The sequence below is a fragment of the Onthophagus taurus genome, chromosome 1 (assembly GCF_036711975.1).
Source record: "Onthophagus taurus isolate NC chromosome 1, IU_Otau_3.0, whole genome shotgun sequence".
NCBI lineage: Eukaryota > Metazoa > Arthropoda > Insecta > Coleoptera > Scarabaeidae > Onthophagus > Onthophagus taurus.
This window is the reverse complement of record NC_091966.1, coordinates 16,273,526-16,298,317: the sequence shown is the minus strand read 5'-3', so window position 1 is coordinate 16,298,317 and position 24,792 is coordinate 16,273,526. Positions and strand designations below refer to the sequence as shown.

Sequence of the window (24,792 nt, the reverse complement as noted above, 5' to 3'; positions counted from 1 at the left end):
CATTCCTTGAGGAAAAAACAAAATTGGCGTACCCAGATCCCGTTCGGTTTGGTTGGGCATCTATTTTTATATGTAGATGTTGACAATTGGTTGTATAGAGATTGTTTTTTCGTAATGTTGTTTTTATCAATGTTGTCAATTGGTTGTATACACCATTTTGAAAACGCATTAGAAAGCCGTACACATTTAATGGTTGTTAAATGTTGATCATATGTATTTATTATATGGCCAACCACAGTTTATCTTAAGTCGATGCTTTCCTATCAATATTTGGTAGATGAAATAATGTTTGCAGCACTTGTGAGTCAAACTCTGTATTAGGTGTAGTTAATACTTTCAAAAACAAGCTTAAGTCCATGCTGATATAATATGAAGCTATGAGTGCAACAAGCATTAATAGACCGATTATGCGGTTTGCAAGGAAACCCCTTTTTTCTTTCAACTCTTTCAATAACTTACAGAATGGACGAAGAAAAGCCATCTAGAATGTTAATAAATAGGAAACTGCAGGGGGTAAAACCGAAGGGAGGCTCAGGGACAAGATGGGAGGATAAAGTCTATGTGAATGCAAGAGAAGTGCTGGGATGTAGGAATTGGAAATGAGAGGCGAGAGATAGGGAAGTATGGAGGATGAAGATGTAGGAGGTCAGGGTTCGGCAGCGGGCTGCAGCGTCATAGGAGGAGAAGGACTACCTTGTGTTGAAATCGAACTATCCATATCTAGCATAAAAATATGTTTAGTACTTTCAGGAGCTAGCTGGATTTGGTAGCTGTGCCTCATTTATCGGCACCGACTGCGATGAGTGTTTGAGTGGTTCTGGTCCTGTGAAACTCAATCGAATATGTACGTTTACGGTAATTTATTCCTTCTTACTTTCGTTCTTTGGTCCTGAATTTTATCGTCAGTGTCCTCCAATAATTCATTCTCGCTATCAGAATCGGATACACATTCAAAATCGTTATTTTCACTATTACTGTTAATATGACGTGCTGTTTTGAGCATGTTAATATTTTTCAGAAAGGAATATATAAAGTAGTTTACTTTTTATCAGTTTTAGATTACGAATTTTTTAATTTTTCGTTTAATGTCAAAAATTGTAATTTCCAGTAGATTATTATCAAGGAATTAAGTACATAGTCGTTACTTTAACAAAGAATATTTTATTTTAGGTTGATATACTAACGTCCGTATTTTTAAGGCTTCAATTGTACAAACGTAATTAAATTGTTATGAAGTCAGAACTTAATAAAAGGATTTACAGAAAATTGTAAATATGTGAAATAACTTGAGAATATTGATATATGATTTATTTATTGAAAATATACATAATCTAAAAGTACATATATATTTATATATTTGGCAAAATATATCATCACAATTAATAATTCGACTGGAATAATCTATTCTGTGAGATACCACGTGTTTTATATACAGCTGTCCCGGGAAACTATTTAAAAAGCTCTAAAAACAAATCATAGTTGTACGATATGTACAAAAACTATTTAGTATAATGTAATTAAAGTACTTCCTAACATTTCAACTTAAAACATGAGAAAATATGTTAATTTTATTTAAAGTTAGAATGTTTTAATTTCCCGAGCATTTGTATTTAATCCTAAATTTAAGAATTAATACCTCAGATTGACCGTTTCTAAGGCCTATACAATATGTTTAAAAATGAGTTCTTAATATATTACACAACTTTGTCTTAAAAAACAAACAGCCTGCACTTTGTCTCCTATAAGAGCAATACCGTTAAATCTATACCCTAAAATTGTAGTTTGTGTACATATATACATTTAAATTTTCATACACCACATTTTTATCCACAACATTTTAAAAAACTTTTTGAGTTTAAATTCCATTCAACATTAGAAAAAACAATCAGTTCAAGTTTTTTTTATTATTTTTTCTTTTCGTGGAATTGACTAGAAAAGTAAATACTGAAGATAGACAGATTATAACTCCGCCTTTCATTGTTCCGAATTGAAGTAAGAATTTTGCATTAGGTAGAGTTTATCGATGGGGTTTGCTATACCCGTCGCGGACATCGTTTCGTGACTATGTTGATGGGTTGATTGGAGTTCCAAGTTTTGAATCGACATCGTATCAGATGTTCCTTCGTCTAAATGATCGAAATTTGTACTGTCGTCCAATGATATATCTGAACTGCAGAAACTTTCACCTGAATGTGCTGGATATGCATCTAGAAATAAATAAAAATAAGATAGTTTTAAAATAATTTTATGGTTATTTTAATGTAACACAACAAAACAGTTTACATTTTCATTTAAATTCCCATTTCAAAATGTAAACTCACCGTCTGGAGAATATGGTATATTGGGATTAAGCGGTCTCGTTGAGGTTGGAAAATGTGAGTCGCCAATATTGCCGAGGCCCATGTAATGTCCATGTTCGCTAGACGGTGATTCTTGTTTAATAACTTTGTCGTGTTTCTCACCCTTCTCCTTTTCTGAAGTGCCTTTGCCGTCGTCCTGTTTCGCTTTCCTTTGTATCTTCTTCATTTTAGCCCTTTGGTTTTGAAACCACACTTGAACCACCCGCACGCTTAACCCGGTTTCTTTCGCTAAAGCTTCCCGGACTTTTCGGCACGGTTTCGGGCTGACTTCAAAAGATGCTTTAAATTGTCTCCGTTGAGCCGAGGTTAATATCGTTCTCGGTCGTTTTGGACCTCTTCTTCCGTCGCGCGGTCGATTTCCTTCGTCTAAAATATCATCGTCTCCCGAACTTGCTTGTTGCATAAGGTACATTTCTTTTTCGAAGTCTTGTCTGCAGAATAATTGTCCAGCGCGTAAAACAAATTGCTCGCCTTTTTGTAACGGTTGACAGCATACTACGCAAACGAAACAAGGCAAATGGTAAACGTGTTGTTGTGCTCTCATAACCATTTCGTGGGGTAAAAGACGATCCCCACATCTCGAACATTTTATACCAAATATTCTGTCGTAATCTGTTTTGCAATAAACTTTGGTGTTTCTTGTATAACATGTTTGATTGAGTAATACTCCACATATACAACAAGAAAGGCAATGTTCGTGCCAACTTGAATCCGCAACTCTCATTAAATACCTATCGTGAATTTTTTGTCCGCAACCCTCACATATTTCATAATTTTTCTCGCATTTGATCAAGGCGTCGTCTGCAAAAAAGAAATCGTTTTAAAAAAACTTTCGAAATAAAATAAATAAACTAGGAATGGATTGTGTGAAATGATTTCAGTTGTGCGTAGGGGGAAGAAAAACGTTAAACGTCCCGACGGAAAGAGGAAACTCTTACGGGGAGGATAATGAATGCCGAACAAATAGACGGCGATGTTGGCGGAAAGCCTTCGGACAACGAAACCGTTTTCTCGCTGTATATAATGAATGTCAATGAGGCTGCGTGGTATGATGACTGATGGAAAAGACAGGACGCGGGGTGGCTTTTGAGATTAAAACCACTGAAAGGCGAATTTACGCATGAACTGAGATGACGGAAAGCTTTATTCTGTATAATTAGCCGATTTTTATTGTTTCTTTGAGAAGTAGGGGGTGGATGTTTAAAAGAAAGCAAGGTTAATTAAAGTCTCATAAATGATTTATTAAGGAGTCAATTTGCTGAGTGTTACCAATTCTATTTTCCTATTTATATTATACATATAACAAATAGGAAGTGCACTAAAAAATATTTAATGGATTTCTTTTTAATTTGATGTTAACTGTTAAATGGTGGTTAGCAACTGCTAAACGATATTGCCAACTACTAACTTGCATTTAGTTTTGTGTATTCTGTTTACAGTTCAAGTAAAACATACTTGTTATCCGAAATATAAAGGCAAGCGGCGATGAAACTTCGAAGTAAAGTTTGTTACCGAACTATAGTTTTATGCGGTTGCCAAAAATACAAAAGCATTGTCGTTAATTCGCAGTGATATATCTATAGCAGCCTCATAATTGCATCGTCTCGGTCGTAAATGCTTCATTTCTATCTCTCGCAATTTATCTCGAAATGCAAAGTTTACGACATCGGTATACAAATTACTGCATCTAATTAAAATCGATTATGATTTTCAGCTCAAATAAAATTGTTTTTTTGTTTTATTTTTGTTGGGAATGAAGACATAAAGAAACTTTTTGATCATTTGCAATGATTGGACTGCATGAAATGATAAACCATAGAAATCGACAGAATCCTTCTTTATAATACAGATAGAGACTTTCTTCGTTCGTTCGAGTCTTGCACATCTGATGTAGGGTGTCTTGCTCGGCATTTTTGGAGAATTTTTCTTTCAGTATTTTATGCCTCTCTGAGATTGGTTTTATTTCCATTCTTGAATGTCGATCCTCATTGTTTATGTTGTGAAGTGGATTGTTCGAGTGTCTAATTTTTGTCAGAATTCGTAAATATTTTCTTTCTGCTTTCTTGATTATTTATCTAAAATGTTTACTCGTCTTGTGAACAGAGGAAGTTTGTATCTTTTTGTAGTGTGCTTTGAATTTCAACTTGTTGTCCAGGGTTATGCCCAAATATTTGACCAAGTTTGTAGGTTTTGTAATTGATGTGCCTGTCGTAATGTGCTGGAATTGATCGGTGATTCTGGAATGTGGGTTCAATAGTTTGAATTTGTCCGGATGGGGAGTGACTCTCCATTTGTGGAACCATGATGATATGTTGTTGCATAGCGTCTGGAGTGATTCTATTACTATTTGAAGGTTTTTCCATGCGATATTAATGTTGTGTCATCTGCATACTGAAGTATGTAGCTATCCGGATCAATATAGTTGGTGTCTGGATGGGTTGGAGGGTATATATCATAGCAGTAGACGTTATACAGGAGATTGGAGATCCTTGAAATAGTCCTTGGAGAGGGGAGAAAGGGAAGGATGTAGCATTATTAATTTTGATGCTCAGTATCCTGTCGCGAAGATATTCATCTATAATTTTCAGGTAGGGTGTAGGTATTCCTAGTTTATCCATCTTGTATAGAAGGCCCTGGTGCCAGACTGTGTCGAAGGCTTCATTTATGTCAAGAAATAAGATCGTGGTTTTTCGGTGATGTAGGTTCGTTACTTGTATGTTATTTGTGAGAATAATGAGTGGATGAATTGTTGATTGTTTCTGTTTGAAGCCAAATATATAGGGGTTTTGTCTTTGATAAGGTGAAGAATTCTGGAGTTAAGAATACTTTCGTAGATTTTTCAAATTGCAGACAGTAGGGTGATAGGGCGGTAGCTTTGTGGAAGAGAATGGTTTGTTCCAGGTTTGGGGATTATTATAATTGTAGCTTTTATCCATGTTGATGGGAATATACGGTTTGGCAGAAATTGAAAATTTTACGGATTAAGTTATGTACTTCTAGGTTTAGTTGTCTCAGTAGTTTTTTGGTTATTAAATCCAATCCGGGGCATTAACTTTTGCCTTTTGATATTTGTTCATCATATTCTTCTTGAGTTATTTCTAGTATTCCGTTATGCGCGTGGGTTGCTATAGTTAGAAATCTTGTGTACCATTCGTTAATATATTCTTGGTAATGATTGTCGTAATCGTGGTTTGGTTTGGGGATGAACGCACTTTGAAAGTGTTGGGCAAGTATATCACATTTCTGTTGATCTGTTCTATATTCTATATTATTGTACGTTATTGTCGGAATGTCGCTGGTCTTCTTGTATTTTGACACTTTTTTGATTTTCTGCCATATGTTCTGCCGCGATCCGTTTCTATTTTTTTGTATGTTTCTAACCAACATCTATCGTTGGTTAGAAACATACAAAAAATCCAGTTGGTATTTTTGGATTAATTTTTGAATTATTTTGTTTTCTCTGTTTAGTACTTTTTTTAGTATTCTGTTGTTTGTTCGTTTATACTCTCTGTATATTCGTCTCATGTTGTGAATTATTTCGAGTATGTAGTTGGGGAGTGTATATATATATGGAGAGTATCTTATTTTCGGTGAGTGGCGGCGTGTGTAAGGGAGTTGTGAAAATCTTGTAGGATGTTAGTTCATTTGTGTTGTTCTGGATTTAGTTAGGTTATATTTTGATCTTTCGGTATGGGTTGGTGGGGTTTGATTTGTGCAGATTTTGAACGTTATCGGCAAGTGGTCGAAGCATAAATCACCTGTAAGACTTATGTCTTTTACAATTTCCGTAATATTTTCAGTGTGGATTAATATATTCGGGGTTGTGTCGTTATTTGCTGTCATCAGGAATGTAGGGTCTGCATGTCTTTTTCTGAAATAAGAGTTGTCTAAGAACGATTGAAACTGTTTGTGTTTAGATGGGTTAAGGTTGAAATCGCCTATTATTATTACGTATTTGTATTGTGCTGCTTTAGAGAAAATGTTCTTTTCAAGAGGCTGATGTGGGTGGATGTAGACAAGAAATATGTGGATTTCTCCTTTATCGAAAGGGATGGTGACGTGGAGTTTATAATACATTTGATTAAAGGAACAAATTTGTGCATAGCCTTAAATATACATAAATGATCATTAATTTTGAATCGACTGTTGTTCGAGGTTATAACAGCATACCAACATACCAGCATAAAACAAATATACCTTCGGTATTAATCTTATTATTCTTTCGAGAACACTTCCACTCTTCCAGGAACCAAGCTAAAATTAATTAAGTTACATCATCTAATAATTAGCCATGACCATTTTCAACACTCAAACAGTCCGAATTGCAGTTTAGTTTAACGGCATCAATTAGTAAAATGATATGGGAATGTATTTATTTATGAATTTGTTGTTTTCTATAACTTTCATGGCATTGGGGAATAAAAATGTCTTCTTCTTCTTCTCCCCCTCTCTCTAGACCTCTAGACCGTTGTATGTGTTGTTCTTGTTAAGGTCTGTATCTGAACTATACCCTAAGAAGTAGACAGAAGCTGTTTCTCTATCTCTTTGGTGATCTTTTTGGTGCCTAGAGGTTTGGTTCCGGGTGGGTTATTTGTAAGCACAAATTTCGGCAATCTGTTATCTGACATTTCACTGACGTGGTTGTGCCAAAATTTGTTGCGCTGTCTTCTTCAGCTCTGATCTTTCTTGAGATTGTCCTCAGCATTCTCATTTCTGTTCCTCTTAACATGCTCCTAGTTTCGTGTGTGTCTTCATGTATTACAATGCCGTAAGTTATTATTGGGCGGATGCAGCTCTTGTACATCCGCACTTTACTATTCATATGCCTGAGTTTCTCAGGTCTTTTGCAGGATCGTGAATACTGGCGATATGTACATCTACCTGTCGAAAATTCATCTTGCTACGATATCATATGCATTTAGTTTTTGTAGTATTTGCAGGTCATTCTCTGAGTTGGCGATTATCGTAATATTGTCAACGTAGTATATTATTCATTTTTTTGGCCCATTTAGTACATCTCCCTATCGCACTCTGTCAAATGTTTCGGACAAATCGACAAAGCATACCTGTGCAGCTGTGTTGAAATCAGTGAATTCTTCTTTTAATTGTTTCATAACGAATAGCGCTGAACGGACGCTTCCGTTATTGAACGACTCTTTCTAAAGCCTTGTTGTTCTTTGGTATTTGTAATAAAATTTTCCCGCTTATTTTTTATTACACTTGTAAGCAACTTCATAGATGTGTTTAGAAAACTTATTCTTTTGTAATTTTCTAGGCTAGTGTTTTGCATTTTTTGAATATAGGGTTGTTATACTATTATGCCGTTTCGTTAATATTTCTGACTGGCACAACACACTGTTAAATAGCTGAATCAATTTCTGTTTTGTTTAGATTCTCTGTTTATCCGGATAGTAGTTCTTGTGCTCGCAGATTCATTAACATGTGTAGTCTCTTCAGTGGAGTATAATTGTTTAAAATATTTTTGTCAAACTTCCTTTTATACCTACATATACATTTGTCCGTACATACACGTTGAGTAGGTTCTTTCGATTTGTGAGCAACCAACATACAGGTCATAGTCTTTTTTAGTTCTGTCAGATATCCAACCTCTTCCCAAAACTAGGGTTTAGTGTTTTTGGTTACATTAATGTTTAACCTTTCTCTTGTCGTTGTTTAATTTAATTTTTATTCTGTTTTCGTATAGACGCTTGTGTTGTAGAATATCAATGATTCTAGGTTATATTTTCCAACGGATTCAGGTACTTTTTCGAATGATCGTGATTTTGAATAGGATAACGATATGATCCATTAATATATTTTCGGATCTGAATGCTGTTAAATTTAATATATGCGATAGAAATGTTGTTGTATTTATTGTATGATTATATTTTTCTTATGTAAATCAAAAACTAATGAATTCATATTTTTAATCTGTTCATCACTTATAGCATCACGGTTCTCTGGAATTGAATTTATCTCAAAAATTGCGCGTTAAAAAATAACATAGAATATACCTCGAATTTTTATCGAATTGATTCCTAATATATTATTTTTCAATTGAAAAAAAAATGTTGTATTGTTTTTTGTGTTCTTTTGTAATAGTGTGGATATCGATTTTCAATAGAACTACAACAACTTCTGATAACAACGTCAACCAATATAGGAGCAGGTATCGCATTCTGACAATGATCTGTATATAGCAAATTTGATTAGAATTTGTAAACCCAAATAAATTTTTAAATTTGTTACTTGCACAACTTCTTTCCAAATTCGAAAACCTACGAAATGCAATCTACATATAATTAAAAGACATTGAATTACATTAAAAAAGAAATTTTGCTAAACCTAAATTCTTGCTTAAAGAATTCTTCAATATAACAGTTATTTATACAAAAATATCAAGAACATGAAATTTTAAGCCGAGGTCACTTGCGGGTGAGGCGTTATATTGTAAATTGTTCAAGAAACGTTAAATTAAAATAGGCACCTTTGTTAGACCTAATTTGAAATTCATCACTAATCATATCTTTTAATGCTAAGATCACGTGTGGCCAAGGCATCACAATGGAGACTGTTAAAAAACGTTAAGTTGAAAGAGAAATTTTGTTAATCCTAAAGTTAATTAATACATTTTTTAATACAATTGATATTTATATTAAAGATCGAAACAGAGTAATAGGAAAACATGGAGAGAAAATAAGAAAGATTGTTGTATTTTTGCACAATATAAAATATGATAGTAACAAATACGTTTTTTAAACAAAGACATCCACCAATTCCAAACGGAAATAGAAAGTAGAAATAAAAGATCTGTCATCCACACTTATAGCAAAAAATAATGTACTAGACACGAAGGTTGAAAGAGGATACTAAATAGCAAGCGATTACTAGTTCGTTACCACAATAATATGGATAAATAAACAAAGACAAAATGATAATAAAATAAGAAGCAAGAACAAAAAGTGTATAAATCCATAAAAATGTGTAAATTCCGAAATGAGGAAGTTAACTATAAATATGCGGAATAAACAGACATTTTTGTTAAGTCTGCATTCGACACTGATAATATCACGTATATTTTTTATATTATAGTGTTTACACCCCAATATTGCGAAGGAAGTATCTTTGTTGGGTTTAAATTCATTCCCAGTGATGCTCACATATGTCCTTTAATATTGTAGTTATTTCACAAAGATCGCGCAATTTTATATTTGTGTCGAGGTCGCTTGCTTCCAAGGCTATGATATTATTAAATATCATGGCTGAAATATTTTTTAATATTATATTTATTTATATTTCACGCTTACGACTTTTTTTTTGTTTTCTTTAGGGTGCTTGTGGTCGAGACGATACAATTTATATCGTTAAAGAGATATTAATTCGAGAGAGGATATTTAATCGATAACAAAAATAAAAGATAATTGTTATTTATTTTCCAGGTCATTAAATTTTTTTTAACCCAAAGTTAATTAAATCTGAAATTCTGCAATTTTTTTTTATCATCTACGTTTTAATAATTAATTTTCATAATATATTATATTTATATATCAAATATATATTCGTAATCATTCTATTTATATTACTATTATTTTTCAGTGTTCAATTAAAAGCATAAACTAAATTTCAACTGTTTATTATTTTACAATTATTAATCTGTGCGTGATGCGTACATGATGACGTAGTAATGTAATCAATCCCACATATTTGGTGACCTCGATGTAATGCCCAGGCAAAGAACATAATTATAACCAGCTCTGAAATGTTAATGCAGGCAAATATCGATTAGTAGTACCTCAATCCTCATATATGTAGTGAAATAAATACCATGATTCAATTTTTAATGTAAACAAACATTTCATATAAAAAGACTCATTTTAAACTAACTGAAAATAGAGTACTTTCTTCTATGCGGAATTTTTATTTGGCATTCTACTTTAAGTACAACTATATATGGGATGACTTATTTAAACTTTTTACTTACTATTAAGGAAAAATGTTTTTTAAAATTGTTAATAAAATTTGATTGATTTGAAAGTCTTTTTTATTTGTGGGCCAGTATTACATTTCGAATGCTGTTTCTTGAAGCTTATGAGTTCCTGCGATGATCACTATAAATAAACAAGTGATTTGAAATCGTTTGGCAACAAACCTGGTAATCTACCGACTATGGAATCCTCTCTATTGAAGATCAAATGTTTGCGAAATATTTCTGCCAAAGCAATGATTGTAATTCGTTATGTGAGGAAAAATTAATTAGCAAATTGCGTCCATACTTTTAGGTGTTCAAATAGTTAGAACATTGTAGCGAAATATTGACTGAATAGAGATGGACGCTGAATTCGCTGAATGATGTTGAAATATATAATACCTCCCGTTCCTAAATTACTAACATTTCAAAAATCGTATAAATTACTTAAAATGTATTAGCAAAACCATTTCGTTTTTGTCGCGCTTATTCTTGAACATTTTAACCCATTACCGGTCATGAGCCCAATTATAGAGATGAACCCCATAAGGCTACTAGTAAATAGTTTTTTGACAAATCACTTAAAGAGTTGATGATAACAGAAAGTGTGCGTGATGAATTTTAAAATATAATTCATAATTTTAAACTCTCAAATAAATGTATAAAAATATGTTGGATTTTTACAAGAACTTATGTAGTGGCGTAAAGATGAAGACATTGACCTTCAATACATTAAAAAATATATGAGCTATTAGATACCATCAAGTACAGGGGTTCTTATATCTTGCATCTTTGAACAAATACATAATGAAGAACTTGCTTAGTTTTTAAATTTCGCCCTTTAATCGATAAACTAAACTAGTAATTTTTTTAAATTTGTTTTTAACGAATTCACTATTGATGATTTGGTTATAATTTTTTGGCCACCTTTATCTCAAACAATTCATAAAAAAAGAACCTATCAAGTTTGGATAGTTACAACTGGATGTAAATACAAAAAAACGATGAAGGAAAGTTATTTATTTTTAACGAAATCAGCGCGATAATGTTTCGGCCAACCTGGTGGCTTTCGTCAAACACAAAGTGAGATGATGTTGAGAATCATATTACGTCTTGAGCAGCGTTGCCAACCTATGTCAGTCAAATATCGGCAGAATCAATGGCAAAAAATTGGTAGGTTTAAATATAAAGTCAGAAATTGTTGTTTGATACAGGAACAGGTGTACAGCTTGACGCGACGGCCCGTTCGTGACGTCACTCATGGGTAACTACTATTTCACACTTTGAATTAGCAAATGTGTTTAGCCGTGCGTCTCTTAAGACGGCTAAACCCGAATGTTTCTAGTTCTAGGTCTAGTGTTAGTTCTACTTTTAGTTCAATAAAAATATACAACAATTTAACGCTGAATAAGAATTAAAACTATCATTCCTAAAAAACACAATATAATCGTAATTCTAAGAAGTATACTGCAATAGGTTAGAATTGTAGAATAAAACAGAAAGCTCATAAAAATCGATAGATTAAGTCATATATCGGTAGACTATCTTCTATATCACTATATCGGGAAATATACCGATAAGGGTTGGAACCGCTTGTCTTGAGGATAAATCAAAATTTTTTGAAGGAGCGGAACACGTCTAAAGATCACATCAAGTGGGTTGTATCTTTATACAGTTCTGAAACCGGTTACTGCTTTTAAATGAATACCGTATTTTCTCGAATCTTATCCGCACTCGAATCTAATCCGCACCCCGATTTTAAAAATGCATAGTGGTAAAAAAATTTAGTTTGCGAATGTAATCCGCATCTTTCTTTGAGCAATTCGACAACACCAAAACGATGCGATGCTTGTTGTTAACCATAAATATGTATTTTTTGTGTTGACTGACGCTGATGCACCTAAAGAAACCTTGCTTACGACGAGTTTTTATTAGACTAGACTTTAAATTTACCAAGCCAGAAAAAATTGGAAAATAAATATAATTTTAAAAATAAATAGTAATGCCTAGCACGAATTCCGTTCATATACTGCCCTCGTAGTAGCTCGAACATGCTGTGTGCTTAATTATATATATAATAGCGTAATTATAAAAAAAAAGTAGCAAAAATCTAAAAGGTTCTTCTATACAGCAAAGCTTAAAGAGATGTTATTAAGTTAGCGTTAAGGAAATTGAAAAGCTGGTACAATTTTTGCTGATAATGAGAGTAATGTTGCGGCTGTTGCGGAAAGACCAGGTAGGTATTGTAGACTGTGAGGCATCGTGCAAAAAATTTACCGGGCCAAAGGAGAGACGATTTCATGAAATTGACGAGGCAGTTATCTAGTTCTATCAAGAAAAACGAAAGGAGGGACTAAAAAATTTTTAATACTAGCAAAGGTTAGACTGTGGGATTTATGCGCCGAATGATGTTATCGTTGAGACGCAGAACTAATATTTCCCAAAAGCTCCTAATGATTTTCAAGAAAATTTCAATTTGTCTCAAACTGTAAATGTCAACGAAATGGTAGTATATCTGGATATGCCACCCAATTACACACTGGAAAGAAGAGGTGTGTGGGAAATTTCTTTATAAACGAGTGGTTGCGAAAAATTGCGCATAACATTGATGCTAGCAGTAACAAGTGATAGGGAAAAATTACTGTCATTAGTAATATTGAGAAAAAAACCATTCTGAAATCTGAAAGACTTCCCGAATGACGTCCTAGTTAGGGCACAACAAAAAGGATGGATAATGGAAAAGCTGATGATGGAATGATTAAGACAAGCATGGAGTCTTAGACCAGGAGGATTATTAAATAAGGATATTAATTAATCATAGACTAAATTGCCCTTGGTTTAGACTTCTTGTCATAATAATAATACCTGGTGGAATAACATCCATACTACAACCTGTGTATGTATATGTATATTTACAAGCTCGAGAATTAACAAAACCGGGAGCAATTAAAGGAGCTTCTGAACTTGTTCAGTGAGTGTAGGCGACATGGAAAACGATCCCTGAAAACAATATTATAACATCATTTAAGAAGTTTTGTATAATCCGAATTGATTCGTATTGATCCGAAGATGACGTAATATGGGAAGAAAATGATACATAAAATGTAAATATCGTTCTAAAACCCTTAATAAAGTGTTACTGTTATAATGTGATTTTATTTTGCTATTTTCCAAATTGCAACTATACGACTGCGAATCTAATCCGCACCCGATTGTAATCCGCATTTGATTTTAGAGCACATAAAATTTGTAAAAAAGGTGCGGATTACATTCGAGAAAATACGGTATATGTATATCGTGGAACAACCTTGAAATTAGATGAGTTTTCTCAATCCATTAATATCTAGTATACCATATCCTAAACATTATAAATTTTATTTTGATAATTTGTTCCAACCTCAACTTACTGTAACTCTTAAAATGGTGAATATAAGAACAACTAAGATAGCTTGATATAATAGTTCAATCAATTGCTTTAAACATATGATGAAGACATGCAAGAAAATAACCTGGTATATTCGATAACCGATTTGATTTTGATAACGAAATCTTGGCAATGACATAAGGTAGTAGCAGCGTATTTATTCATCAGCTCCGAATAGTCTAATCCCAAAAGAAACAGGACAACCCAACCCTTTAATAGATTCAGTTTGATGTGAAAGACAACTCGTATGGGATATTATTGAGAGAACGGTTAAAGGAAACAACGTTACTGGGTTAAGCAGCAGTGCCATTTTCTAAACTCTTTAAATTTAAAAAATTTCTAAAAAATTTGAACACGAATTTGTTTATAGATTACAGATTGAAAAACGCCGAGTTAATTAATGGTTCTTAAGTCAAGTCAAGTAAGTATTGTATCTTTTTAAAACTAATACTAAAATAGGAATTATTAATTCACATCAAGAACTATTTCTCGAATAATATTATTTAAGATAATATAAATTTAAAATATAGTTTATCCCGCTTTGCGTTATAATTATTAAAGTACAGAAATGTTCCGACGGATTTTAAATGTTGACATCAAAAATTTACTAATTTCAAATTAAAATAAAAATATGATTTTTATTTATGATTGTACTGCATTTGTAGCATATATTAATTATAGAAAAATTTTAAATCATATATTTTATGTTTCAAATTCAATTAATAAGCTACAAATAAGTCAACATTAAATCTTGAATGCTTGCAAATAAGAAAACTGATATTATTCAGTATCAAAACGAAGTCATTAAAAGTTGATTTGACATATAAACAATAATCAAAAGTAATGGTAATAAAAAGCAACCACGGCAAACTCTAATTTCTAAATATCAAAATCAAATATTTACCATTTCTATCATGACTTTCAGAGTTTTGCAAATTATGGTCCGGTAAAAGAACCGGATTGATATTCAAATTCGGATAAAACTCCAACATCTTCACCAAGTTTCCCAAAAAAAAAAATAACACTGTAATACACAATGCACTCTAAGCGGCACAAAAAGTGCTCGAAAATATTTTTCAAAAAAAAATATTTATTTTCGAAAAACTCAAAAAAGACGTTTTCCAAAACACATCAAAAATGTTCTCTCACACTGTCTACTATATGTCGCACCGGTGAGCTTTGCGTATAGATTGTTACTGATATCAGCTATTAGGGTGGTGGTTTGAACGCCCCACCCTCAAAGCTCCCCGTAAGCGTTTTGAACGTCGATCGACGTCGCGACGCTCGACGTCCGCCGAAAACGTAGTACCGAAACAGGACACGCCCGGAATCGTGCGCAGCATCGTGGGCGGAGCTTTCGTTTTCAGTGTTCCGAAGCTTTTCCGGTGAGGCGGTGGGGAGCTTGCGCCTTTCGAATTTTCTTTATTGTCAAAGGACTTTTCCGAAGCGACGACCTCTCCTTTTTTATTCTCCTCCTTTCTTATTAGTTCTTATGTTTTAATATAAAAGTCTCCATGTAAACATGGTTCTCTTTGACGAGATTGTAATAAATGAGTAGGTCGGTTTGTACGGATGGGTTGCATTGATAACTGGATGGAAAAGTTGATTTTAACAAAAAATTTACGAATTGAATAAAAGTAGATGAGGATTACCAATGTAGAAAATTTTTTGTTGTGATTTATATTTTTTATCGGCGATATTTAAAACAATTTTTTCGTTACAAATTAGTACCAAAAATTAATTAATTCAAAATTGGTTATTTTTATTAATCATATTTTCCCTATCCATCCTTTTTTTTATATTAAACAAAATAATAAATATTTCAATGTTGAACTTTTTGTTAATTATTAGAGCTAATTTAATATTTTTCATAATCTTACCTAATCTAATCATTGATATCTTCTATTGATTTTTTAGATGGAAATATAATTCTTTTCATATACTCTGTGTGAGTAAAACTCGCACAGAAGTGTATTATTTGATTGACGCTTTACAAGTTGCTATCAATTGCAGGAGTATGACGAGATTGCCTGGAATCCTGTTATCTACGCAGACAGAGGTGACGATATTCAATCAATGTTAAGCTTGCGAGCTATTTAAGAGATGTGAACTTTTCTTAAACTTAAACTTAACTTAATAAATTTATTCTGCAGATGTGTTTATTTCCCCCTTTTGGTGACAAAAAAATAAAGATATATCCCCACAAAAAAACACATTAAAGAATTCTATAAAGTGTCCCATCGGAAATAGGGAGAAATAGCCACTTCAATTATCCTTCACCGTAATAACGATATCATTGGAGTTTCCGTGTTAAAAAAGGTAGTGATCTGGTGATCCATCAAATAAACGAAACATCCTTCCGCTCTATCAACTATTCGATGGTGGGCAAAGCACAATCGTCGAACCCTGGAACGGATAGGGCGGAACCCCGCTCAGTTCGTTCGTTTCATGCAAAAATAATTTCATTCATTCATTCATTTCGCGGCCAACATCAGGGACATCACGTCGATTTACGATGTGTTGTGGTGGGTTCTCCGGACAAGAGCAGCATCCAGCGGTTTTCATTGTGCAACCGAGCGAGTTAGTTGGCCCACTCGTGCAACGAGTGCGTTTCTACGAAACTGCTTATTGTCCTATATGGACCACATAGGTACGTTTATTAGGACACTTGTGCACGCATCACTACTCCGTTTCTATAATCACTAAAAGGGGTGCAATTTAATTGTTGAGTTGGATGATGTATTATAATATAAATTTAATGTTATAAGAAAAAAATTTAAACAACATTTTTAATGACACACATTATTATTAAATTATACGTATTTCAATTTTATTTTAAACAAAACTTTCCAAGAAATGAGGTTTGTAAACATTCTTAAAGATAATCATCGAAAGTTGGTAACAATTCATTTCTCAAAAAGTGATTCATAATTTTTATACCAGGTTTAATTATAGAAACAGCTAATTAAGTCTTTTGAACTTATTGGAAGAAAATTCTAACGAAAAGTGTTGTTTAAACTGGGGTTGTTCATTGAAAAGCGGGTTTAGTTTATGGAATTGATACAAACATGTAAAGTTAACCCAGCGGGATGAGCGTATGTAATTATTACTTAAGGACGCATGTTGGATAATTTTTGCCTATTTGACGTATATGGACAATTAGGATCAAATATACATGAATGCATTTTTTATAAAACTTTTTTATTAAACGAAATATACAGGGTCAGTCAAAAAAAATGGGAAATTCGAATACGGGATATACTAGACACCAAAATATGACGATTTAATCCATCATCTCTTAGAGAGATGTCGGTGGATTTCGACGTACAGGGTGGGCAAATTTGGGTGTTATTATAGGCTATCTCAGAAACTATAAGAGATACGAAAAAAGTAGATGGCATGTCCCGGTCTCTTTTTTCGAGACTAACCCAATCCCACAAACACCAAACCTCTATCTTCTTTTGTTTTTAAGTTATAGCCAAAAAGTCAAATTTTCGCGATTTCAAAAAATGCTCATATTTCGTTTATTTTTCAATTTACAGAAATGGGGTTGTTACGTTCTTAAGACACTTTTTTAAGTAGAATATACTACCGTTGAAAAATTTTAAATATACTTGATAATTTTTGAGATACAACACAAAGTTGTGTTTTTAAATACAAACTATACTTGATTATGATGTTACTGAAAAGAGCATATTTTTTGCTTTCCAATGATGTATCGCATGTATGGTGTCTTTGCAGAAAATAAGCGTTAATTTTCAATTCCAAAATAGTAAGCGCCAAATTAATCAAAATTTTGATTATAGTAGGCGGGTCCGGACAATAAATACTACCTAGTGGCTATAATATGACAGAATAAAGGTGGTTTTGTACTATTATTCAGGATAAAGTTGGTTGTGTACCAACGAATAAAAACTTTGAATAGTTAATTTACATTTCTCAACATCTTATCCCTGACTTTGTTCACCAATAAGAAATGGTTAGCAAGTAAAGGTTGTTTATTAAAAATACTAGAAATGTATTAATTAATGAATAATTAAATATGGACAACTTCAGGAACTAAACAGTCACAAACTGTCATTTTCTACTAAACTTACTGGTTGTTCGGTTAAAACAGCTGGGTATTAATGAATGAAATCTTCGGTAGTATCTTCCCAGTTTTCTAGCAACCTTTTCTTTTGAAATTGGGTGAGATAGAGGAAGATTAGGGATCATAAACTGGGCAGCGGACTTTCCATTGAAACGATGTTTGGGATATGTATTTAAAGATAATAAGGAATTTTTAAGTGGGAAACTCGTTCCGAAAAATACATAAATGAAATGATCAGTAAACTCACGTTACTATAGTAACTAAGTGGCATTTAACGTTTTCCTCGCCTACTATAATTAAAATTCTGTATATTAATCTTTAATATTTTAGAATTAAAAAATAACGCTTATTTTCCGCAAATACACCATGCGTGCAGTACATCATTGGAAAGCTAAAAATATGCTCTTTTCAATAACACCATAATCTACTATAGTTTGTATTTAAAAAAATACAACTTTGTGTTGTGTCTCAAAAATCATCAAATATTTTTAAAATTTTTCAACGGCAGTATATTCTACTTAAAAAAGTGTCTTAAGAAGGTATCAACCCCATTTCTCTAATTTCAAAAATAAACGAAATATGAGCATTTTTTGAAATCACGAAAATTTGACTTTTTGGCTATAACTTAAAAACAAAAGAAGATAAAGGTTTGCTGTTTGCGGGATTGAGTTAGTCTCGAAAAGAGAGACCGGGACATGGCACCTACTTTTTTCGTATCTCTTATAGTTTCTGAGATAGCTTATAATAACACATAAATTTGCCCACCCTGACATTGAAAGTTAAATTCTTATTTCGAAATTTTTTGATAATTTTGAAGCTTTTTGTACTATTAACATAACTGATTGTATGAATCCATGTTGCAAGTTATATTATATATGGGAAAATGTATATGTATACATATACATATAAAAATATAAAAAAACTTCTTACTTGCTTAATTTTTAAATATTTATTGGAACCGGTTTCGACACATAAAGATCATCATCAGCTAAAATGTCATAAATGAAGAAAATGTTAACGTTGAATTTTATAAAAATACCACATTGAATATTAAAATATTAAAATTTAAATAAATAAACTAAGGTAAAATGTTAAAATTAAATAAATATGTTACGAATTAAAATGAAACGTACAACAAGACGAACACAGCGCACAATAATCTGTGTTCGTCTTGTTGTACGTTTAAATTTTAATATTCAATGCGGTATTTTTATAAAATTCAACGTTAGAATTTTCTTCATTTATGACATTTTGGCTGATGATGACCTTTATGTGTCGAAACCGGTTCCAATAAATATTTAAAAATTAAGCAAGTAAGAAGTTTTTTTATATTTTTATATGTATACAATATATGCATATACATTTTCCCATATATTAACATAACATTTGGTAATTTTATGTTTTCGAGTATGAGAAATAATAATTTGAAACTTGTTTTGTTACTGCTCGTTTGATAAATCAAATCATAAGTTTTTTTGCTGTCGAGCTACGACCAATAAGACCTACCAATCATAAAGAGCATTCAATTTTACATAAAAAAATTAGCAATGTTTGCCTCCAGGTTCATCTTTATAGCATCAAGTAAATAAATTAAAAAATCTATATCTTTTTCAAAAGATGATGTATATTAATTAAAATCGGGCACCGTATTACAACCGTCATCAGGCTCCATTGCAATAGTAAAAAGTATTTTTATATAAATAACTTATAATACGAAAGTTCTTCCTGTCTAATTGTCAAAAATTCTTAAATTGAAGTGATGGCACATCATATAAAGGACCAACTATTTTGTTTTATAAACAGTCACACGTGTTTTAAAAACTTAATTAAAAAACTATACAGAAATTTAACACATTAAAAATTAATAAATTAAATTGTTACAAACTTGTAAAATATTAAAATTGTAAGTGTCATTATAAATTATATTAAACACGAGCACAAACGAGTATAAAATACTTTCGTACGAAAATACCACGACTCGAGGAACGGGTTTATAATGTATACAAAAATTTCAAAAAATATCGGTTTGTATTAAAATCCTCCCTGTAGAATTCCTCCCACATATCCATTTCTTTAGATTTAGTCAATATTTTAAGACTATTCATATTATTTAAGCTAGTTTTATGGTTATATATTGGAATCCATGTTGCAAGTTAATGTTTCATAATATATGCGCAGGTCTTCAGGATGTGATAGCTTGTCCAAAAATTTGAAAAAAAGTTTCATTCAACTTACCCTCTAAAATGCACCATTTTTGCATTACAGGGTGCTGAAATTTAATTAAAAAAATCGTTTTTTGCGAATATCTCCGGAACCGTTTATCGTACAGAAAACAGTGTTTGTAGCGTTTTAGTGCAAGAAAAAATTTTTTTAAAGTCATAATTAATTTATAAATTGGTGAAGATTTTGAAGGGGTAGTGGTTGTTTTTCTCCCTAACTTCTACGCCACTGGAAAAACTACAGAACTACTATAAAACTACAAAACTAAACTAATAAACTAATAAAACTACTATAAAACTACTAGAAAACTACAAAACTACTTCGAGACGCCCATTTGAACCGTCAATGTTTTCTACACAAAAAAGGTACAATGAACTCTAAAATTGACCATTTTCGAGAAACATCAACTTTTATGTTGAATAACATGGTCAATTTTTTGAAATAAAAATGTTATTTTACTAAAACGTTAGAACAAGCAACAAAAACAAACGTTAACTTCGTAATTACATAATTAAAATAAAACAATTACAAATCATACACAGTTAAATTAAATGTTCTAAATGTCCGCCGTTGGCTTCAATGCACGCAGCAATTCTTCGACACATTGATTGTCTAACACGCAGGAAAATTCGCGGAGTGTTCCGAATTATGTCGCAAGATAAACAATGCACTCTCTTAACTGGTCAACATTTTCAACTGGAGTAACGTAGACTAGGGTTTTCAGATGGCCCCAAAAGAAAACATCTAAACGATTAAGATCGGGAGATCGCGGTGGCCAAGGGTGCGGACCTCCTCGACCGATCCAACGGTCTGGGTATTCGTCATCCAAGTATTGGCGAGCAACCAAACTAAAGGATCCGGAGCTTCATCATGCATAATGTACATGTTTTGTCTTACTTGAAGCGGTACACCTTCCAGAAGTTCCGGCAGTACTTCTTCTAGAAATTATCGATAATCTGCACCGTTTAATCTGTTCGATAAAAAATGTGGGCCTATCAAATGATCACCGACGATGGCAATCCAAACATTTACGGAAAATTGTTGCTGATGATGGTCTTCTGCAATTTCATGGGGATTTTCTTCTGCCTATATGTGGTTATTGTGAAAATTGAAAATACCATCCTTCGAGAAAGATGCTTCATCGGTAAACAGAAGCTATTTTGTCTTGCATCCACGTGCAAAAACACTCTTGGATATGGTAGGGATGCAAAAGTTACCTTTTCAAAATTCTCCAAACCGTTGAGTGAGATAGGTTTAAGTTGTGAGCAATTTTTCTGGTACTTGTGGTCGGATTTTCAGCAATTTAGTTGAGGACATCCTCTTCAACTTGGGGATTTGCAACTTCCATAGGCCGCCTATTATCAGCAGTATTTCTTTTAAAACTTCTATTTTCCCATAGTCATTGGTGAATGCGTAGAAACAAGTTATGGTGTGGTACTGGGCGATCAGGATGTCTTTCTTGATACAACCGCCTTGCTTCTGCCGAATTCTTCTACCGCACGTCATTCCGTATTTCGCACATTTCAGCGTTTGTGTAATTCATTTTTAATTTTGTAATACAAGTTTCCTTTTTGCAGGTACAAACTAATTGTTATTTTGACAGGAGGTAGGTAACTTTTGTTATAAAATTTAAAGCCTACTTTTAAAAATAAATTATATAATTTTTTACACAAACGCTGAAATGTCCGAAATTCGTTTTGAAATGTCGGTTTGGAGAATTTTTAAAAGACAACTTTTGTATCATTTTTTCATTTTTTTTATTTTGCATTATGAAGTTAACGCGTGCTTTTATTACTTATTTTAACGTTTACATAAATTTTGTTAACATAATTACATAAAAGTTAACATTGTTTACATAAAAGTTGATTTTTCTTGGAAACGGTCAACTTTAGAGCTCATGACCTTCAGTATCTTTTTTGTGTAGAAAACATTGGCGATTCAAATGGGCGTCTCAAAACCGTGCTTTTTTCAGGGGCGTAGAAGTTGGTAAGAAAAACAACCACTACCCCTTCAAAATCTTCACCAATTATGACTTTTAAAAATTTTTTTCTCACACAAAACTTAGCTTATTATGAGTAGAAAATGCTTACAAAAGCTGTTGTTCGAAAATGGTGCATTTTAGAGGATAAGTTGATAGAAACTTGTTTTCAAATTTTTGGGCATCCTTATGCCTTTATCACATCCTGAAGTCCTGCGCATATATTACGAAACAGCCTGTATACAGTCGTACATGTTTCTGGAATTATATTCCCATCTTTAGCGACAAGCTGCTAAAATAATGAAAATCAAATTAAAATATTATTTACGGTAACATTTAAAAATCAATTAACCAAATTATAAATGAAATGTGAACTTTGAACAATTAAAAAAAATTTTTATAAAAGAAAGACTAAAAAAAGAAAAAGATATATATAATAGAAAAAGAGAAAAGGGAACTCACCATCAGGAACCGTAAGAAAGATTTCAAACCAAATAGAACAATTAAAAAAACATTATTCTGAAGAAAAAACCAAGTCATGTTAAATTGAAAATCAGATTGTAATAAAATTTAAATTACGTCATAAATCACATCAAATCTAAGGAAAAATTGAAAATAAAATTAATTATAATAGAGAATAAATGAAAGAAAGTCTTACCTATAAAAGGGTACAATTAACAAATCAGGTTTTTTAAAAAATAAATATTAAGTGGTAAAACATTAAAATTGGTTTGTTTCTATTGCTTTCTGCGGAAATAAAGTTAAAAGGAATGGATTTGTAAATTGAGGTATTTATTGTTTTAATGTATAATGTATCCTTCTGTTGCTGAATTCTAATTGTAAGTTTGTCTATAATTTCTTTTGGGAAACGATTATTTTTTGCTAAATTATATATATAATTAAATTCCGCATTTCTATTTTCATCAGATAAAAGATAATTCAAACATCTATTAGTAAGGAATCTGAAATTCGTGATTTAATGGATGAGCAGAATTAAAAGGTATTGTAGAAGGAACCATTGTAGGTTTTCTAAAAATATCATACGTTATACTTTCATCTGTCCCATTAATCTTTAGATCTAAAAAATTTATACTTTTTTCTATTTCCATCTCATAAGTAAAATTAAGTTGTTAGGATGAAAATTATTAAGAAATTCAATAAATTTAACAATCGAATTTTCGAATTTTGAAATGTTATTTCTAAAAGGATTAGTATTATTCATTATAAAATTATTTTCTATGTGATTTAAAAAAATATCTGACAATAAACCGGACAAATGATAAAAATGATGAAAATATTCATTATTAAATGAACAATAATTTTGTGTAACTAAATGTTCAAGTAAAATGTTTAAATTTTTGACTGTATTTTTATTATTAAAATAATCATTAAATATATTGTATACTAAATTTAAAGTTAGTGACAACAAAGGAGACTAAAATTTTATTTTTGTAATTAAGTGTTTTAGTTTTATTTATGAAGCTAAAAGAATTGAATATGTAGGTTTAAAATCTATTTTCTTAAAAATTGTCATTAAAAATTCGCCTATCTTTGTTGTTGGTGATGAATTAAAACAAGTATGTCTGATTGAAACAAGTCTGATAGGTATGTCAGGTTTATGCATCTTAATTCCCGAAACATGTCCGACTGTATATTTAAATAAAGCAAGTAGAAGTTATTTTATTAGTTAGTTTTATGGTTGTTTTCCGTAATGTGCCTAAAAAACCCTGAATTAGTTTTTGAAGTATATCCTCTTTATAACTTGTTTTTAGATTTCTGCCTGTTTGGCCTATATATAAAACATGTCACAATCATCACACTGAATCTTATGTATACACCGCTTTTCTCCCAATATTAAAATTTGTGTTTGTTATTAATTAACGAGTGTCATATGTTGTTATTGGATTTAAAAGGGGGCGTTATATTATTTTTTTTATATTTAAAATTATTTTCCAGATTAGGATGATAAGGCAATGTTATATATATATTGTTTCTTCACGTAGAATCTGGGAAATATGACGTTATTTACATTATTTCTATGTATTTTGTAGTATATGTTCAGTATTTCTGAGAAGTTATATCCATTATCTAATTCTAAACCTATCTTTATGATCTTCTTTAAGTCAGTATTAAAGGAATTTTTGTCTAAGGATGTATTGATTAAGCGATTGAATAAGAATTGTTGACAATGAAAAGATTTCTTGGGGATAATGCAGTCGGTTGTTGTATCTTTTCTAAAGATGTTAAAGTTAAGTGAATTATTTCTAGAATTTTTATGAATCGTTATGTTTAAAAAGTTAATTTTATTTTTATTCTCGAGTTCAGTAGTGAATTTTAGGTTGCAAATGTTATTAAAGATATTATTTAAGGCATGAAATTTAACGGGATTACCGTTATAAATTATAACGATATCGTCCACATATCGAAAAATACAATGTTATGTCTTTAGTGAAAGGGCTATATTTATCTAAAAAAAGTTTTTTGAACCCATTGGGAGTCGATCAGTCATATTGTAAAATTTATTATTAAATATGAAAAAAAATTTGATCGCAAATATGTTTTAAAATGTTTAGGAAACTATATATTTCAGTTAGTTGTAAGTTTAGTTTAAATTTATTAGTAGCTAAGAATTTTTCTATTATGGCGATGGTCTTAGAGGCTGATACATTTGTTTATAGGTTTTTGATATCAAAGAAGATAAGTGTATATTTTTTTCAATTTTTGTGTTTATTACATCTATTGAATTTTTAATGC

The 24,792-nt window shown here is 31.7% G+C and overlaps 1 protein-coding gene across 2 annotated transcripts; it reads right to left on the bottom strand.

Moving 5' to 3' along the window:
- Positions 1 to 1,290: 1,290 nt before the first annotated feature.
- LOC111429490 (LIM homeobox transcription factor 1 alpha) lies at positions 1,291 to 14,963 on the bottom strand. Of its 2 annotated transcripts, none has more exons than XM_023065414.2 (3): positions 14,655 to 14,963; positions 2,463 to 3,161; positions 1,291 to 2,207 (listed from the first exon to the last, which is right to left on the bottom strand). In XM_023065414.2, the coding sequence occupies exons 1-3, from the start codon at positions 14,740 to 14,742 to the stop codon at positions 1,975 to 1,977; spliced, it is 1,020 nt and encodes a 339-aa protein (XP_022921182.1). In that variant the 5' UTR covers positions 14,743 to 14,963; the 3' UTR covers positions 1,291 to 1,974. The 2 variants fall into 2 exon arrangements, with proteins under 2 accessions (XP_022921182.1, XP_022921181.1); XM_023065413.2 differs by having other exon boundaries at positions 2,322 to 3,161; positions 14,655 to 14,961.
- Between the last annotated feature and the right edge of the window lie 9,829 nt (positions 14,964 to 24,792).

Excerpts from the sequence above, each read along its gene's own strand:
- LOC111429490 (XM_023065413.2), bottom strand. The coding sequence starts at position 14,742 with ATGTTGGAGTTTTATCCGAATTTGAATATCAATCCGGTTCTTTTACCG. Across the intron at positions 3,162-14,654 it reads TGAAAGTCATGATAGAAATG|ACGACGCCTTGATCAAATGC; the intron begins GTAAATATTTGA and ends TCTTTTTTGCAG. Across the intron at positions 2,208-2,321 it reads TATACCATATTCTCCAGACG|ATGCATATCCAGCACATTCA; the intron begins GTGAGTTTACAT and ends ATTTATTTCTAG.